Raw genomic sequence first — 20,006 nt, 5'->3', positions numbered from 1 at the left:
GCTTCTGAAGTCCCAAACAAATTAGCAACAGTGATTTTTTATGTTTAGTTGTGCATTCTAACAGATGCTGCATGGAAGTTACATTTACAGAATACAGAATATACCGTTTCCAAAAAAGCTGCATGTTTCGGAACCAAAGTCATTATTGTCCAGATTCTGGGTCTAATTGAGGGATCAACTCCCCCTGCAACCCACCTGACAAGGAAACTACAATATTTCCAGTACATTACCTCTTATTTATCCAGTGAGAAGTTATGAGGCAAAGGAGTACTATTTAAAAACACACTCTGCTCTATTTTCACATTCCTTTCATGATGTACCAACACATTTTGTGATCAGTGAAGTACATTTGAATGTCACAATAGGAGATAATTTCCAAAGGACCCAAACACGGTGGACTGAATGACCAGATAATCATTGCAAATATAAAAAGCAAACAGCCATTCCATGTTAGAATTTAGTGTCCTATTTTGGGTACTGCATAATACACTGATCTTCATGAAAGTTGGCAAAACTTACAAAGAAGACCAAAGGTTTCAAGAAGGGTCTCAACCTGAAATGTCGCCTATTCCTGCTCTCCATAGATGCTGCCGCCATAAATGCTGCCTCACCTGCTCCAGCATTTTTGTCTACCTTCGATTTTTCCAGCATCTGCAGTTCTTTCTTAATGAAGACTAAAAGGGTAATTTGTGCAAAATGATGCTTCAATCATAAAGCTGCTTCATTGGATGAATGGGAAAATATATTCTGAGGTTTCACTCCTATCAATTGTCCCTTTTATTTCCAGTATTTACACAATACTTGCTTTGACATGTGCATCACACATACATTTTTCAGGACAAAAGAAAATGATGCTTTAATACATTTGTCTTGTCTCATTCCATGTCAAGGAGATCACCACCTCCTTCCACCGATTTGGGTCAGATGACAGTGGACGAAATGCAAAGGGAAGCTCCTCCATTTACACCACCATGTCCTAGCAATACGAAACTTAAAAACTGAGGTGCTCTCTTTCAATAAAGGAAATCCTTTCACACAAAATGGAAAGTTTCCTCGTCTGCATCATTTGGAATACAAAGTGCTTTATGTACATTTTGCCTTGATGGGATAGATTTGATAAGATGATACTCACAGTGTGAGGAGCAACCGGGATCGTTTGGCCAGACCCAGAAATGCTACCAGGCAAATAACCAAATCAATAATTAGGAGCAAAAGATACGACAGCCACCTGCAGTGAAGTTAAGAGGGAACACATTAAATATATAAAGATAACAAATCTCCAAGTTAAAATCCAAAAAATGCTCTAATACATATCCTGATGTTGCTTCATCATTTAATTCGGCATTCTGAAAAGGCAGACACAGAGAATCAACTTCACATCCACTCCAAAATCAAATATCACCAATAATTGGGAGCCACTTCAAATAATTTAGCCCATGGTTCAATATTATGGTGAGGTCCTGAAAGAGGGTGGACAAAAGGCAAGAGTCAAGCTGAAACTGCAATAGAACTGCATGGATAACAACAGACTGCAAGACCATGTACCACCACATATCTTCAGGCCTCGCGTCCTCACAGGTCACAAAACCTCTGCATTTATTTGCAAGATTATGCAACCCCGTATATATTTTAAAAAGGTGAAATCTAAATTACTTTAAAGATGACTTTCATTAATTCTCATCTCACTATTGTTTTTTGTGAATTTATCATTTGCTCCACCTAATTCAACCAGACCATCAGCACAGCTAGAGCTCAGCATAGTCGCAACATGTCAACCTGGAGTCTTGATCTTCAGTCACGTCACCTCGTGCCTAGGGTTGCCAACTGTCCCGTATTAGCTGGGACATCCCGTATATTGGGCTAAATTGGTTTGTCCCATACGGGACTGCCCTTGTCTCGTATGTGACTGCTACTACTCGGGTCGGAGGGGACTGTCGCGTCGGAGTGCCCTGCCTCACCCATCCGGCCCATACAGTGTAACAGCAGCGCCTCACCTCGCCAGCTGTCCGACTTTCAGACCTTCGCTTACTGCCAACACCACCACCCCTCCTTCACATGGCCGATCATCGATTCATGAGTTGGATGGGGGCGCCGGAATTTGCACGTGATGTCGCGCGCAATGTCCAGCGCCTGGGTCAAAACTCCTCAGCTGGCCCGCCGGCTGGGCTTTGTGTGCAGTCCTGCACCCGGGCCAACTCATCATTCATCCAGCCACGGCCGGGTCGGTCAACTTATTTAGGAGTGAGAAAGTTGGCAATCGTACTCGTGCCTAATGCAATGTGACCTGGCCATCGCCACTTCCTCCTCCCCAAAATACAAAAACAATATCAGCAGAACTCACTTCCCCTTCTGCTCCCTGAAATCACATTACAGAGAGAGATAGAGTAGTTTCTTAAAGTTCCCTAGTTCATAAGTTCATTTATTGTCACATACACCAATTGGTGTAGTGAAATTCACTGGCCAGGTCAGTCATACAATTTAAAAAAAAGCAACAGACTCAAAAAAACACATTTTGACATAAACATCCATCACAGTGACTCCTACACATTCCTCACTGTGATGGAAGGTGAAAATAAAGTTCCAAGTCCTTCCCTTTTTGTTCTTCCTTGGTCGGGGGCCCCCTACTGTAATAAAGCAGGGAAAAAAAGTGATAATTGGTCTGTCGTTTCTCTCCCTCAAGCAGAATTTTACAAGAATTATGGATTAAAAGAAAGTTTAAACTTTTAAATTTGCATGAGACCATGGACAGCCTTTCAGGAGATGGCATTCTCAGTACAGGCTGTGTACAATCCCACCGGAGGGTAGGAGAATCAGAGCCAGGGAGACAGAATATGATGAAACATGAAAAGAGAGCATATCATGCTCATCAGTGAATTCTTCATGTAAGAACCAAGACAAATACAATAAGTGGAGAGGGGGAGCGAAGAGGAAAATAAGAATGGCAAAGCAAGACAATACTGTAATAGAATTAAAAATCCAAAATAATTCTGTGTAGGGCCTTTGAACTGATACATCCTCTTCCACAGATGCTGCATGTTTGCTTAGAATATTCTGTTTATATATGAATATAGAAGGGGTACTAATTTAAAGATCTGCTATTTGCAAGTAAATATTAAGCAAGTGGCAAGACACAGGGGTTAACCTATTAGGTCAAGGCCAGAATATTATTCCAGTACCTTTTATTGATGCAACCTCATGAAAGGGATATTAACAAAATATCAGAAGAAATGGAGATGGTGGAATGAATACCATCCAAACCTAGAATGGCTAAGCTGCCTGGTCTGAATGATTTGAATTTCATGTTGCTCAGGAAATGTGTGTTGAAGGTACTGGAATGTTCACTAGGTAGAGGGGGAAAACGACATAATTAGAAAATGGTGAATGTTCAAAATTAAGAACACAATTAAATTTGGATTTTTAATGATGTTAGAAAGGGAAAAGGGCCCAAAAAAGGAAGATCTCCGAATCATAAAGCTATAAATTTATGCTGCAGTGGATGGAAATGTGTTATTTGAATTCTTTCTTTGTAGATGTAAATATGCTTTACAAACCAGGACCTGGTCAAAACAGAACATGGAAGTGATTGTTTAAAACATTACCATTCTTCTCAACCATGCCTTTAGACTTAGTGAATGGATGACAACAAAAAGTAAATATTAACATGTAATCCAGAATAGAAACCTATTAACATGAAGACAGTAGAATTAGCAAGGAAAAAGATTCTTCCCAAAAGACAAATGGTACAAAATGTTTGAAAGACAAATCCACAAATCAGACACATTTCCTTTCATATTCTTTTCTTCATCCATGGTAACTTCTTGCAATAATATTGGGATTTTTAAAATTTATTGCATTTTTTGTTTATTATGTTATCTACGAATACTGTGTTTATGGGGCTGCAAGTAAGTATTTCATTGTTCCATTTTCGGTACATGACGATTAAACAATCTGGACTCTTTATTGGACTGTCTCACTTCAATCTACCATGACATTTCTGATTATCGACTCATCAGTTCCCTGGGCTCTATTATTTTCCTCAATACTTTTTTCCTGCAACCACCACATTCTAACTCCCCGCATCGTCCATCACTCCCACGCCAGCCTCCACTGCTTCTGTGGGTCACTTCACCACTTGGGTTACTGGCTGACTGAGGTGACTGACACACAGCTGGAGAAAATACAGCCAGAAGCCTGAATAGGAGCAAGACTCACACCACTGACGTCAATTATTCAGGTCTTTGTTCAGGCAAATAGGGAGGGGGGAAAGCAGCAGCTGAATTACACGTACACTTTTTCATTTAGATTCTACCTCCATTGGCAATTACCTCACTGCTCTTCCAGCTTAACACCAATGCATTACTTCCACTTTAATAATTCTATTGAGATCTGAATAAAGTTAAGTCATCCAGAACAAAAAAAACCTGGATGTTGAGCTAGCATGACATGACATGGCAGTGGCGTCGCAGGGTGATGAAGAAAACTTTTGGCACGCTGGCTTTCAGGGAACTGAGTATATAAGTCGGTACATTAGGTTACAGTTGCACAAGACATCGGTGAGGCCGCACTTGGAACATTGTGTTCAGTTTTGGTGACTCTGCTGTAGGAAGGATGTCATTAAGTTGGAAAGAGTACACAGCAGATTTACGAGGATGTTGCAAGGACTCAAGGGCCTGGGTTATAGGGAGTGGTTGGGTAGTACTTTATTTCTTTGAGTGCATGAGGTTGAAGGATCTTGTAGAGGTATATAAAATCATGACGGGAATAGATAGGGTGAATGCATAGGAAAATCAAAAACTAGAAGGCATAGATTTAAGGTGAGAAGAGAAAGATTTAATAGGAATCCAGAGACCTGGGTTCAATCCTGATCTCAGGTGCTGTCTGTGCGGAGTTTGCACGTTCTACCTTCTACAGGAAGTAGGGTGGGAGGAAGTGTAGTCTAGATAGCCATGGGAGTCAGTGGGTTTATAGTGGATGTCGGTCAGAAGTCTATCCCCTGCGATGGAGATAGTAAGGTCAAGAAATGGTAGGGAAGTGTCGGAAATGGTCCAGGTATATTTGAATGCTGGATGGAAGTTAGTGGTGAAATGGATGAAGTCAGTGAGTTGTGTGTGGGTACAGGAGCTGGCACCAATGCAATCGTCGATGTAGCGGAGGTAGAGGTCGGGGATAGGGTCCTGGTACGTCTCGAACAAGGATTGTTCGACGTATCCAACAAAGAGGCAGGCATAGCTGGGGCCCATGCGCGTGCCCATAGCTACGCCTTGTATTTGGAGGAGTCAAACGAAAAGTTATTAAGGGGGAGGACCAGCTCCGCTAGGCTGAGGAGAGTATCTGTAGACGGGGATTGGATAGTTCTCTGGTCGAGGAAGAAACGGAGGGCTTTGAGAATCTCCTGGTGGGGGATGGAGGTGTAGAGTGACTGGACGTCCATGGTGAAGATGAGGAGATGGGGGCCTAGAGAACTGAATTGCCGGAGACGTCGGAGAGTGTCTGAGGTGTCTAGAACATAAGTAGGGAGGGATTTAACCAGGGGGGATAGGATGGAGTCGAGGTAAGTGGAAAATGTAAGGACTCCATCTCTTACTCCCAATTCCTCTGTCTACGCTGCTACTGCTCCCAGGATGAGGTGTTCCACACGAGGGCATCAGAAATGTCCTCATTCAGCTGGGAACGGGGGTTCCCCGCCTCCTTTATAGACGAGCCTCGCACCAGGGTCTCTTCATTACCCCGTAACACTACTCCATCTCCCCATCCCCCCACTCGTAACAAGGGTAGAGTCCCTAGTCCTCACCTTCCACCCTACTAGCCGTCACATACAACAAATAGTCCTCCGTCATTTTCGCCACCTCCAACGTGACCCCATCACACGCCACATATTCCCATCTCCCCCGTCTGCTTTCCGCAAAGAACGCTCCCTCCATAACTCCCTGGTCAATTCTTCCCTTCCCACCCGTACCACCCCCTCCCATGGCACTTTCTTTTGCAACCGTAAGAGATGCTACACTTGTCGCTTTACCTCCCCCATCGACTCCATTCAAGGACCCAAGCAGTCGTTCCAGGTGAGACAGAGGTTCACCTGCACCTCCTCCAACCTCATCTATTGCATCCGCTGCTCTAGATCTCAGCTGATCTACATCTGTGAGACCAAGCGTAGGCTTGGCGATCGTTTCGCCAAACATCTCCGCTCGGTCCGCATTAACCAACCTGATCTCCCTGTGGCTCAACACTTCAACTCCCCCTCCCATTCCGAATCCGACCTTTCTGTCCTGGGCCTCCTCCATGGCCAGAGTGAACACCACCGAAAATTGGAGGAGCAGCACCTCATATTCCCCTTGGGCAGTTTACACCCCAACGGTATGACCATTGACTTCTCTAATTTCCGGTAGCGCTTATTATCCCCTCCCCTTCTCAGCTCTCCCTCAGCCCTCTGGCTCCTCCTCTTCCTTTCTTCTTCCCACCCCCCACCACCCTACATCAGTCTGAAGAAGAGTTTCGGCGCGAAACGTTGCCTATTTCCTTTGCTCCATAGATGCTGTCGCACCTGCTGAGTTTCTCCAGCACTTTGGTCTACCTAAAGTACAAAGAATATTTCCAGGAAACAAAAGCCATTACCCAATGCACTGAACAACAAGCATTCATCTGAAAAATCATGCACCAATACTAATCACTTAATCTTAACTACCTGAGATTCATAATAAAAAAATATTCCAATAAGATTTCTCATAAATTCCTACCTGTAATATTCAAAGTAGCCGATTTGGTCAGCTGTTGCTGCCACATTCAGGTCGACATCATTCCACGTCGGGAGCCCGGATAGCTGGGAGACAATGGCATCTGCCAGCTGCTGCATGAGCCGTAGTGTATAAATAAACTCAATTTTTTGGGTGAAGATCTCATCCAGCCTTGCAATATGTTGCTTTAGATCAACTCTCATATTCCCAATCGTCCCAGATACCTAAAGAGAAATCAGTGGCAGTTATAATAAATGTTAAAACATAATTCCTGTTATTCTCCAGAAAATTATCACGATCTGTTATGATAAATCCCAACGATACATTTTTAATATAATTTGATTCATTACATCATCCTTCAACATGGTGAAGAGCTGTTGGGTTAAATCCATCCACCTCAGAAGCTGTTGCAATAGAAGGATTGAGGGGATATTTGTTGATGGACTTTTAGTGTCAATCAGAATTGACAGTTTCATCTCAGATGACAAGTAATATGGTAGTAGACTAAAACAGCCTAACACAGAGATTAAATCTATCAGCGGATGAATATGGAAGGCTGATATTTGCAGTCAAGATGCAGTCACTTACTCTTTTGCTTTGTAAATTAAAATTAGTATCTAAATGTAATATCTCTAACAAAATATATTTAGATCAATGGTGCAGGAACTGTGAATATACCAGCCAGAAACCGATGTTATGAACGGTGACCAAAAGTTGGAACTATAGGTGGATTTTCTCAGAAGAGCCAAACAGAAAGGATAGTGGAGAGTCAATGTTGTTGACGGAAGGTGTACCAGGGTGAGATTGAAGGTTGCTGCTCTTCTAAAATGGATAGGGGGGGGTGGGGGAGGAGAGCTGCAAGTCAGAGTAACCAAAACATGGATAGGTTGTGGAGAACATTACTGTTAGCATGTGCTATCCACGGCCACACTTCTGGGCTTGAGGCAGGGGCAGGAAGCTGCCGTGGAAGTCTCTGAGAATAATGCTACAAGAATGTGGTCTATGTACACCTACTGTCTGTATGGAGCAGTACTATTATCATGAGGGGAGTTTTACACTGGAACCATGTTTCTAGTGTTGGTGAAAATCTCAGCAGGATGTTAAGGATCAAATTTCTTACCAGGTATTGGGAAATCTGGAAGTGGCAATTTATCTCCTCCTATTTTCAACTGAAAGTTTATCCAGCTTTGTGAGAGCAGATATCTATTCCACTTGGACTCACCTCTTGTTAGAGGGTGATTTCACGAAAGGTCACTGGAGCGTAGGTCCGCACCCACGTGACCGAAAATTTTAACTGGGGGACAAGCGTCACTTCCGTACATGTTAGTGAATGGGAAAACACGCACTTTCACACCCGTTAAAAACATCGAAAACGGCCCGTTTTTGAGCTGCAATTTTCTGTACTAGTCGGGGTGACCGTGAGGAACAGCTACCTAAATTTACAGTCCAAAAAAAAGATAGAAACTAAGGTAAATTCAAGAGGAAGCTGAAGGTGTAAATACAGCGGAAGTGCTAGCGGACATTTGCCGTGGAGATTTAAAGATCCAAAATATCGGGAATTATCGCGTTTGCTCGCTGCATTTCATCAAAAGTAAGGCATTATTGACTTTTTATCTTTATTCATTTGTTATATGAAAAGTATTAAAAGTTAAAAATCCGTCAGTAAAATTGCAAAATCGCCCATGGTTCTCAGGTGGGTTTTAACATGCAAAATGAAAACGCTTCTGAAGCTCCATTTACCATTTAAATAATCGTAAACTATCAATGCGTTTTGAAATATATTTTACTGAGATGCAAGCTAAGGAATGGGAAAATGGTCAGCTGTTTGTTGGACAAAAGCAGGACATTTTATTATTTGCCAAAATATATTTCTCAATGTTTCTTGTTTAAAGCCTGCACAATCACCCAAACTACTTATTTATTTATTTATTTATCATCTAATAACAGACAAGCCTGCAGCATGGAATGATGTCACCAATCCTGATTGGGCACCCACTGTGAGCAGGATAGACAATGTGCACAAGAACGCCATGCACGTGCAACAAGAAGAGAGTATTAAAGCAGATTTGGTTGCAGCTCAAGCATCTATAGCTCTGCAAGTTGATGGCGTTCTTGTGCACATTGTCTATCCTGCTCACAGTGGGTGCCCAATCAGGATTGTTGACATCATTCCATGCTGCAGGCTTGTCTGTTATTAGATGATAAATAAATAAATAAATAAATAGTTTGGGTGATTGTGCAGGCTTTAAACAAGAAACATTGAGAAATATATTTTGGCAAATAATAAAATGTTCTGCTTTTGTCCAACAAACAGCTGACCATTATCCCATTCCTTAGCTTGCATCTCAGTAAAATTTATTTCAAAACGCATTGATAGTTTACGATTATTTAAATGGTAAATGGAGCTTCAGAAGCGTTTTCATTTTGCATGTTAAAACCCACCTGAGAACCATGGGCGATTTTGCAATTTTACCGACGGATTTTTAACTTTTAATACTTTTCATATAACAAATGAATAAAGATAAAAAGTCAATAATGCCTTACTTTTGATGAAATGCAGCGAGCAAACGCGATAATTCCCGATATTTTGGATCTTTAAATCTCCACGGCAAATGTCCGCTAGCACTTCCGCTGTATTTACACCTTCAGCTCCCTCTTGAATTTACCTTAATTTCTATCTTTTTTTTGGACTGTAAATTTAGGTAGCTGTGCCTCACGGTCACCCCGACTAGTACAGAAAATTGCAGCTCAAAAACGGGCCGTTTTCGATGTTTTTAACGGGTGTGAAAGTGCGTGTTTTCCCATTCACTAACATGTACAGGAAGTGACGCTTGTCCCCCAGTTAAAATTTTCGGTCACGTGGGTGCGGATCTACGCTCCAGTGACCTTTCGTGAAATCACCCTATAGGTCAACTGCAGAGTCAGATTCCAGCCAATTTATAACTCAGCTACTGATCTCCCAGGAAATTCACTATAGATGTATTCAGAGCAATAATGCTGCTTCTGATGACGTTAATGCTTTTCCAATTGTTGTAAAACATACCAAACTCAAAACTTACAAATAAAAAACAATTAAACATCCCAAAATTTCAGTCTGTGTGTGTTTGCGTGTATGCGCACACGTGTGCGTGCATGTCTGTGTGTGTGCCTGTGTCTGTGTCTGTGTGATGCTTCAAGCATCCTGTCAATAGATTCATGACAAGTGTTTGCTTGAGGAAGTTAGTATGTAGATTAGACCTTATCCTGTATTATATTGGTTTCCTGACCAAAATATGGGGGAAGGGGAACTTTCTGAGACCTTATTGCGTGAGAAGAATTGAGAGGAAATCCTTCTAACAGTGTTTGCCCCAGCATCAGGTGCAGGGAGGTACAATCTGACGACTATTTCCCATGTCTTCATTCTTTGTTTCTCTGCCCAACTCATTTCCACTTGAGATTTTACACGCCAACTCGTAGCCAGTGGCAATCCAGAGAAAAATTCAGCACACTTTATTTTAAAATTATTTTCAATCAAAATGAAATATTTTCCTGAGATATTTCAAATGGTCATTTAAAAAATCTATAATAGTTGAGTTGCATCACTTAGATTTTTTTTAAATTTGTTTAAAAATGATTTATATTTTAAATATGATTTATATTTTAAATAACTTTTAAAAATTCTTCTCAAGTATGTAAACAGCCTAAAACATATTTCTGTGAATGGAACGGCAGTTTGCAGAATTGGAAACCTTTTCATTTACACAAATAAAAACATTCTCTTTTTTTAAATCAAAGCAGGGACTCTATCGCTTTTATCAAGGAATTTAAAGAGGGCCCAGTTCATCTTGGTCACAAGATTCGAAAAACAGCAAACGGTTTCAGTTTTATACAAAATTAAACCTTTAACCTGTGCATTCTGAGGAAAAATGCCTCTCACAATGTCTCTGAAATTGTAACTACCCACAAATTAATTGATGGCAGTGGCTAAAAGGCCTGACAGTGCAGCAGACTTGGGATGGCAACAAACAGAAGTGTTGTCAGATGATCTAATGTTCAGTGCAGAACCCAATTTAGGCTGAGGGGGAGGTGGATTCTCACATTAAACCTCATTGGCAGTCAACAATATTTATTTCCAGTACACTGCTCTCTTTTAGGCTAGCATTTAAGGGACAACTGGAACAGTGAAGACCAACACAGAATCACAAACAATATTATGGTACATATGCTGCTGCACCCGCTGAGTTCCTCCAGCAATTTTGTGTACCTTCGATATTCCAGCATCTGCAGTTCCCTTTTGAACACTTTATGGTACATATTGTGTAGGAAGGAACTACAGATGCTGGTTTAATCTGAAGAGACACAAAATGCTGGACAGGCAGCATTTCTGGATGGAAGGAATGGGTGATGTTTTGGGTCGAGACCCTTCTTCAGACTGAGTCAGGGGAGAGGGAGAGACAGAGATAAGGAAGAGTGAAAATGTAGAATTGATCATTGCTAGCTAGGAGAAGGCAGCAACAAAGCAAACAGAGATAAAATGTAAACAAGGACAGTCAGACTGGTCAGAGAACTGGGAAGGGGCGAGGGATGGATAGAGGGGGAAAGCAAGGGTTACGAGGGTTAGAGAAGTCAATATTCATACTGCTGAGGTATAAGCTGTCCAAGTGAAATATGAGGTGTTTAGTTCAGTAACACAGCACGGAAACAGGCCCTTCGCTGTGCCTCACTCTGACAATGAGGACAATGGAGGAGGCCCTAGACAGAAAGGTCATTGTGGGAATGGGAGGGAGTGTTAAAGCAATTGACAACTGGGAGATCAGGTAGGTTTAGGCGGACTGAGTGGAGGTGTTCAGCAAAACGATCGCCGAGTCTGCTTTCTTTCTCTCTCCACAAACTTCATTTCCAGTTTTAGTGTGACTGCACAAAGGACATTGCACAAAATGTTTTTTTTCCCAGAAGGAAATAATGGTACAAAGGCAAAGTGATAGATCTGATCAGTGTTGCAGAACCAGAGGTTTGCAGTGATAATCATCAGGACATTTTAAACCAGTTTGACTCACTGAATAGCATCATAGATGACCAAGATGGCACCGAAGCATGGTGATTCTTTGTGTGCTCTTCAGAGAAGAATCTATTATCTTATGATACAATTGCTCTATTCTACTAAATCTCTCTTCTTCCTGTAAGAATAGCACCATTTCTAAATGTTTTAATAATATTGCACTCTGCATCTTCCCATTTGCTCTATCTGTTGTACTTGAGTTTGAACTGATTGCTTCTATGTAAAGTATATCTGATATGTTGGATAGCATACAAAAAAAAATGTGTACCTCAGTGCACGTGACAATAATAAACCTAAACCAGTTCACAGCCAGCGTAACTTCGCCCAGTGTGATTTACTGTTTCTATTGTAGCACACAATCCTATCATGTACTGCAATTAGCTAATGCTATAAACAAAGTGATAAGGTAACACAGGTTTCAGATGAATTTTCTTTTGAGAGGTCTCATATGGTGCAAACCTGGTCAGCACAAGCCCATTCAACAGACATGTTTATCATGATATGATGTTCCCAGTAGGTCTCTAAATTAGTCTTTTCAACAAGCAAAAGTGCTAAAAGGCTACAGAACACCTGTAGTATCAGCTGCATTGGGGTTAGGGGAAGGGGTTGGGGTGAGGTGATTTGGAGAAGAGATATGTGTGAATGCAGAGACTGTTAATCCTGGCTAAATTGGAGAGGCTAGGACTTCAAAATGTGGTGAAAGCTTCAGGGCTGCTGAGAGATTTGGTCAATTTGGAATTGTTCTCTGCAGAGCTGGGATAAGCTGCGGAGAGGTGCCAGGGTGTCTAGAGCCTAGATACAATTTGCAAGAAAAGAATAAGAACATCTGCAGACCCTGTCAATTAGGTGCAAAATGCATAGAATAGATTGGATGGCTGCAAACCAGACATACACCTTGTAAAGTCCGGTTTGAATACAATGTATTACGCTGCTGTATTATTGGGCTAGGAAAATGTCTGTTATGTATGGGGTTAATCGATATTTGTAATTGGATTATTAATCACCACCCATCACCTCCCTCACCTGTATCCACCTATTACCTGCCAGGCTTTGTCCTGCCCCTCCTCTCTTCCCCCTTTCTTTCTCCCCACCCACCCCCACAATCAGTCCAAAGAATGGTCCTGATCCAAAACATCACCTATCCATGTTCTCCAGAAATGGACAAGTGTTGTCAAGAGACATTTTTTTTAGAATGGATATAGCTTGGGAGATTATCCTTTTAATGCAAATACTGAGAATGAGATAGTGAAGATTAGTGATGCTTTATACTAAAATTCAAAATTGAATCTTAACTATGTGTTTAAGAAGGAACTGCAGATGCTGGAAAATCGAAGGTACACAAAAATGCTGGAGAAACTCAGCAGGTGCAGCAGCATCTATGGAGCGAAAAACAAGCGGAGGCTGGGCGATCGCTTCGCCGAACACCTCTGCTCGGTCCGCAATAACCAACCTGACCTCCCGGTAGCTCAGCACTTCAACTCCCCCTCCCATTCCCCATCCGACCTCTCTGTCCTGGGTCTCCTCCTTGGCCAGAGCGAGCAACACTGGAAATTGGAGGAACTGCACCTCATATTCCGCTTGGGGTGTCTGCATCCTGCGGGTATGAACATTGAATTCTCCCAATTTTGTTAGCCCTTGCAGTCTCCTCCCCTTCCTCCGCCCCCCGGGCTGTCTCCTCCCATCCCTCAGCCCTCGGGCTCCTCCTCCTCCTCCTTTTTCCTTTTTTCTCCCCGCCACCCCCCATCAGTCTGAAGAAGGGTTTCGGCCCGAAACGTTGCCTATTTCCTTCGCTCCATAGATGCTGCTGCACCCGCTGAGTTTCTCCAGCATTTTTGTGTACCTTTGAATCTTAACTAGATCAATGATCTGCAAGGTTAATTTGTTTCACATTTCACAGGTATTGCTTAAGGTGCTGAATATTTCCAGCTTTATCTGTTTTAATTATAGTCCAACTGGTGTATAAGACCATGAGGGGCATGGATAAGGTGAGGTCTTAAGATAAGGTCTCAGACTAGAGGGCATAAGGAGAGTCAGAGGAAGCTATACAAGCAGATGCATACAACTATTAAAATGCATTTAGACAGGTATATGGATAGCAATGTTTTAGAGGGCCTTGGGGCAAATACAAGCAAATGGATCTAACCTATGTATGTCAACCTAGTCTGTATGAACAAGGTGGGCTGAAGGGCCTATTCCCATGCTGTACAGCTCTCCGACTACATTTCTGAAGATTCGTGCTCCACACCACATTTCATCTCTGGTCAAGCTGTTAATCAATACCAAATCATCAATCTCAATCAGCAAAATGATAGAAGGTGCCATCAACTTTCAAGTTGCATCTATCAAAACCATGCCCATTGATGCTTGGATTCTGGACCTTCCCAAGCCCACTGTGATGTACATTATCTTAAATCATTCATCCCAATATAAGCAAGTTCGGTATTCCGACTGTGCATGCCCAGGTCATAGGTCACAAGTGAAAAACACTTGGCAACAGTGGTGCTGCATTGTGTGCAGGCTTGCGTTTCGTCCGTGGACGGGGTCTGCTTTCCATCGCTGCAGGTGCTGTTGGGCCATCCCCATACCCGGTGTCCCATCCCTTTCCGAGGTCGCCCTGGGCTAGCAGGGCGGCCCCGGACTTGCAGCTGGTGCTGCAGCCGCTGGCTCCAGCTCGGCCCTGCCTGTCCCGCCGAGTTGGCCGGCAGCCCTCCACCTCCACCCCCCTCCCCTCAGTACGACACCAAGATCCTGGTGAAGATGGGCAGCTGCCGGCCCTGCTCGAAGACGGGTGACTCAGAGCCGCTGCTGCTGTCGTCGTCCTGGTCGGAGAGAGTCTGCGGACGGTGCTCCTGCCGGCCATGGAAGGCCGGGCGCCCGCTGGAGCTGCTGGTGCTGTTGGCGGCAGCAGAAACCTTCTCCCCCTCCCTTGCCCAGCCCAAAGCCCAGAGTCCGAGCCAGCTCCAACTCCAGGTAGGGGCTGAAGGCCGCCCGCAGCGTGGCCCAGTCGAGCGCCGGAGGAGGCTATGCACTCTGGCGCAGGCGAGGAGGTTCCAGTGGCGGTTCGGCAATGTTTGCGGCGCTAGGGACACGGATTCAATCCTGGCTACGGATGAGGCGCGGTTCTGTGTGCGTGCAGCTGCCGAGAGCCGGTCCAGTCTCTCCCCCCCCACGGTTTCCCAATCGTATCTGCCCCCTCTATCTGCCCCCCTGACAAATACAAACTTGAAAAACTTGAAAAAAGCCACTAAAAAAAAACCGGACCCAAACTATACTCACTGAATCTACAGTGCTTAGTTCGATTTTTATTTATAGCGTTTGACCTTTGACAAATCCCATGATTCCTTGCGTTTTTCAGAATACCAAACTTGCTTATTGACAAAATAGCTGATTCCAAAAGCAAAGTTAGAAAGAATGCTCTTAACACAAGCACACTTGGACAAACAATGAAATCAAAAAGTCCTGAGGAAAATTTCAATTAATGGGAGTCGAGGGAGAACTTTTCACCAGCTGGAGTCATTCGATACACAAAGGATATTGTTAACGACTGCTGGAGGTCAATTGCCATAGTCCCAGGTCATCATTAAGGAGGTTCTCAGAGCATTACCCTCGAACAAACCCGTTGCAGCTGCCTCATCAATCAATGGAGCTCTTTCTTTCATAAGATCAGAAGTGAGGACATTCGCTGATGATTGCGTATTGCCTTTTACGGGTAAGCAATAAATGGTAACCTCCTCAGGGAAACGCCTCCCCCCCCCATTCCCTCTCCCCCTCCACCCCACTGAGAATAAGGAGAACACACTTACACATGTACAGGTGTTTACATGCATGCAAAAACACAAAAAGCAGTTCTGTTGTGTAAAAGTGAGATATCAATGGGTGAAAAAAAAAGCACAAAGGCAAGATGAATGAATAGTTTCATTCTCCAGTAGAGGAGAAAGGAGCCATTATTCAAAAAATAGCCAGTGCCCATTTTCCATCTAACAAATCAATACCAAAATAGCTTTAATGGTGGGTCAGTTTGCAATTATTGGTGCTCACATTTGGAAGCTCCATGAAGCATTATTGATCTCGATTTCTGAGATATTGCATCTAATCATGCCTTGCTCAAGCTTAAGTGACACAGCATGTGAATGCCAGGGAGTCGTGGAAAAGTAGAGCTTCACTGCTAGACTCCACAGGGATCAAATGACAGAGCTTGCAGACTACAAATAATGGGAAGTAGGGGGTTTCGGTGTGTAAAAGTATTTGGTCTTGCTACTATTCAATAAGGAATTTTAAGAACATTTACTCAGGGAACTGCTGGAATTTATCAGCAAAATCCAGACCATTATCTTTGGAAGTCTCATTGAGGTAAGCACCTCATTACCATACAGACACAAAAAAAGGAGGATTCTGCAATGCACATGGTCTGGAAAAGCAGCATCCTTCAAGAGGGAACAAAATACTCTTTTTATGGGTAATTTCTGGTTAGCAATAAACACAGGATTAGAAGATAATTTGTTCTTGGGATAGGGAAAATTAAATTCTGCAAGCAGAAATATGCAAAATAATAAAAAGCAATTAAAAGTACTTAGGCTGAAGTAATATGCTGCCATTTATTACACAAAAGAAAATTATCACTTGATAATTGCTGTACGCGAGACTGATCATCTTACCAAGCCATCGATCGCAGCAAAGGTGTGATTGGCATTGTAGATGGAGGTGGTCAGCTGGTAGACACCGTCATTGGTTTCACTGTTCCCATAGAAGCCAATCCCAATGGCAGCACTGTCAAACAAACATACTCTTGAAATAAAAACAATACCACAAATCCAGGATTGGCAATTTTCTATGTGGTCACAAAATGTACATTTTAAAGTTGTCATATATAGAATGTTGTCATTCAAGAAATAAATTTAGAGCGCACAGCGATCAATTTCCATTGTTCTACAATTACTTACAACATAGAACAGTACAGCACAGGAACAAGCCCTTTGGCTCACGATTTCTGTGCCAACCATCACTTACCAAACCTATACATGACCCATATCCCCCCATTTCCTGCATATCCTTATGCCTATACAAAAGTCTTTTAAATGCCACTAACATATCTGCCTCCACCACCACCTCCAACAGTGTGTTCCAGTCACTCGCCACCCTCTGTGTAAAAAAAACTTGCCCTGCACATCTCCATTAAACTTTAGAAACAAAGAACTGCAGATACTGGTTGATACACAAAGTGCTGGAGTAACTCAGCGGGTCAGGCAGTATCTCTGGAGAGAAAGGATACGTGACATTTTGGGTCGGCTCCCATCTTCCATTAAACTTTGCCCCTTTCACCTGAAAGCTATGCCCTCTGGTATTTGACTTTTCCATTCTGGGAAAAAGGTTCTGACTGTCCACCCTATCAATGCCTCTCATAATTTTAAATACTTCTATCAGATCTTCCCGCAACCTCTGGCATTCCAGAGAAAACAATCCAAGTCTGTCCAACTTCTCCCTGTAGCTAAACCCCCCTAATCCAGGCATCACTTGAACAATACGGCAACATTTATTAAAATGAATTTGAATGTTGTTTAGATGTTATCCTCACCACTGCCTAGCATTTTCAGTTCACAATCAAACTTGGGAGGGAGTATTTTGCTTCGACCTTGCTGTTAAAAAAATTGACATATTTAAAAAACCCAATTCTTTTGGCCGTGCTTAATCTCATAACACGGGACATCTTTTCTTGGAAATAAAGTGAATATATTTTGTTTCAGATAAGGTGACCGTACATTCCATGTTCAGGAAGGAATTACAGATGCTGGTTTACACCGAAGATAGACACAAAATGCTGGAGTAACTCAGTGGGTCAGGTAGCACCTCGGGAGAAAATCCTGAGTAAAATCTGGAGATTTTTTTCACCAGAGACGCTGACCCGCTGAGTTACTCCTGCATTTTGTGTCTATCTTCAGTAACATGTGTCCATGTGTCCAGGTCCAGCACCCAGTGAAGTCCCACATCCTGGGCAACATTCCCAGAGAGAGCTCTTGGTTCATGGAGCTCATCCGCCAAAGACCAGAACGACATTGAGAGTAAACTGTGTTGGTGCATTGGAACACATTGACAACTGCTCACTCACTCACCCACCCGACATCACTTATCAGTGTGTGTGTGGTGGCCTGTGACAGTTATGACAGCAAGTATATATTCACTGTGTTAGCACTTAAATGAATGAATGCACCTTATTGCTATAATCCTGCATTTTTGGTAAATATGCAGTATGTGTGCGTCCTGCATTTTTGGTGTATTTATCAACATAGATAAAGTATAATGCCTGAATAGTCATAGTCCTTATACATAGTCTCCACCCGAAACTTTGACTGTCCCTTTGCTTCCACAGATGCTGCTTGATCCACTGAGTTAACTTCGACAACTTGCTTCTTACTCCACTTATGTTTACGTTAACTTTTATGTAGATGTGTGTCTTGTTGCTTTTTTTAGTATGGCTGTATGGTAAGTCGAATATCACTGTTCCTTAATTGGTACACGTGATAATAAAAGACATTTGAACCTTTGAACTTATTTTTCCCTTCTGTTACTCAATTCTGCTATTTTTATTTGCAAATAAGATGTGTCATGAAAAGTGAGAGAGTGTTTTATTGTTATATGTCCCAGATAGGACAATCAAACCTCTAAAACTAATCACACACAACAGAATTACTTCTAAGCATTCACTATCCACTAAAAAACAATGCACTTGTAGCTGCAGATTATTCTGAAGTATGTTTCAATAAACCGTGAGCCAGCAAATCCCAGAGTTAATGGAGATAACATCACAAGAGAAAATCAACAAACCATTTCTGCGACTATAACTGACCACAGAAAATGTTGCCCTAGATAAACTTTGACAGGAAATGTTTGGTGCTTTGATCAAAGAGGAAGAGTGCCATCAGTTGAACTACGGCGTGATGCATAATGGTTGTTTTCTTTAATGAAGATTCTGAAGTTTAAAAAGTTTAAGCGATGAATATGTCATGTTGGAAAATAGATCAAGTATGACAGGTCACTAAATTCCAGCAGTTCTTCAATGATAGAAATGTTCAAGACTATATTTTATTTTATCTGCTGTTAATAAGCATTTATATCATAGAACAATATATAAATAGCATCATCAACCCAGCACAAGTACATTGTCAAAGAAAATAAACTCTTGCAGAGTTATAGAATATAGTGAGCAGGTGACCAAAGCCCTACTGTTTGGTGAAAGGCTAAGGAGCACCTCACAATGGCTGGAGAGTTGGCATGTTGGGGGAGGGAATTCCAGAGCTGAGATTACTAGCCCATGGCCACCACTGGCAGGACAATTACTCTGTGCTGCCAAACTAGAGGAGTTTAAGGAGCACATACATCACAAGGGGTCATAAGTTGGAGGAGAGCACAGGGCTACAGAAAGGTAGGACCATGGCAGTGTTTGTAAATAAAGTTATGTGCTGGATGTAGAATAAAGACTAAATACATCTGTAGATTCAGACAACATTGTATTCTTTCCAAGTGTAATTATCTCAGAATATTGGTCTGTCAGCTGAACGCAGTGTAACTAAATAGCACAGCAGGAAATATTTCAATTCATTCCGAATCCTAGCAGCAGTCACATCTGTGCCAATTATATTTGATGTCTTAGTACAACGGGATATTACAGGGTTGCTCTTCGAAAGCCGGCAGCATCATTTCAATGACAGTGGCAGGTTCAGGTTACTGATTATACCATGCTTTTCTGATAAAGTTCTCAGCCTCAGGAGAGGTTTACAGGGATATGGGCCAAACACAAGCAGTTGGGACTGATGTAGATGGGACTTCTTGGTCAGCATGGGCAAGTTGGGCTGAAATGCCTGCTTCCATGCTGTATGACTCTATCTTACAATCATCTGTCCAACCTTACAATCCACTATGATCTGTCCAAAGCCTAACCCTGACCACACCATTGTCTGCCCAAACAAGTCACCCAGCCCCATCAACTGACCTGCAAATACCCCACCTGATCAACATTCACATTCCACCTTCACCCATTAACCTCACCAACCTGTCCCCATTCCTATAATTCTCTGCCCAATGCAGTAATGCAACAACCAGAGTCGATCTTCTGCTCCGCTCCACCAACCGCTGCATGCATCCTGCTACTCCTGACCCCCTCCCCTCCTCCAGCAATACTCCCCACACTCCATTTCTCTGCACCCACCACCTCGCACTCCACAAAAAAAAGGTCTATCCTGCCG

The 20,006-nt window shown here is 42.6% G+C and overlaps 1 protein-coding gene across 4 annotated transcripts in view; it reads right to left on the bottom strand.

Annotated features, from left to right (window-relative positions):
- The window catches only part of ttyh2 (tweety family member 2), an 88,754-nt gene that overhangs the window by 40,414 nt on the left and 28,334 nt on the right, over nt 1-20,006 (bottom strand). For all 4 annotated transcript variants that reach the window (XM_033044557.1, XM_033044554.1, XM_033044553.1 and 1 more), the window contains exons 3-5: nt 16,425-16,536; nt 6,735-6,955; nt 1,133-1,228 (exon numbers count right to left, since the gene is read on the bottom strand). In XM_033044557.1, coding sequence (XP_032900448.1) covers nt 1,133-1,228; nt 6,735-6,955; nt 16,425-16,536 — 429 coding nt within the window. The remainder of the gene's footprint in view (nt 1-1,132; nt 1,229-6,734; nt 6,956-16,424; nt 16,537-20,006) is intronic.

The sequence above is a fragment of the Amblyraja radiata genome, chromosome 26 (genome assembly GCF_010909765.2).
Source record: "Amblyraja radiata isolate CabotCenter1 chromosome 26, sAmbRad1.1.pri, whole genome shotgun sequence".
Lineage (NCBI taxonomy): Eukaryota > Metazoa > Chordata > Chondrichthyes > Rajiformes > Rajidae > Amblyraja > Amblyraja radiata.
This window is presented reverse-complemented; position numbering and strand designations above follow the sequence as displayed.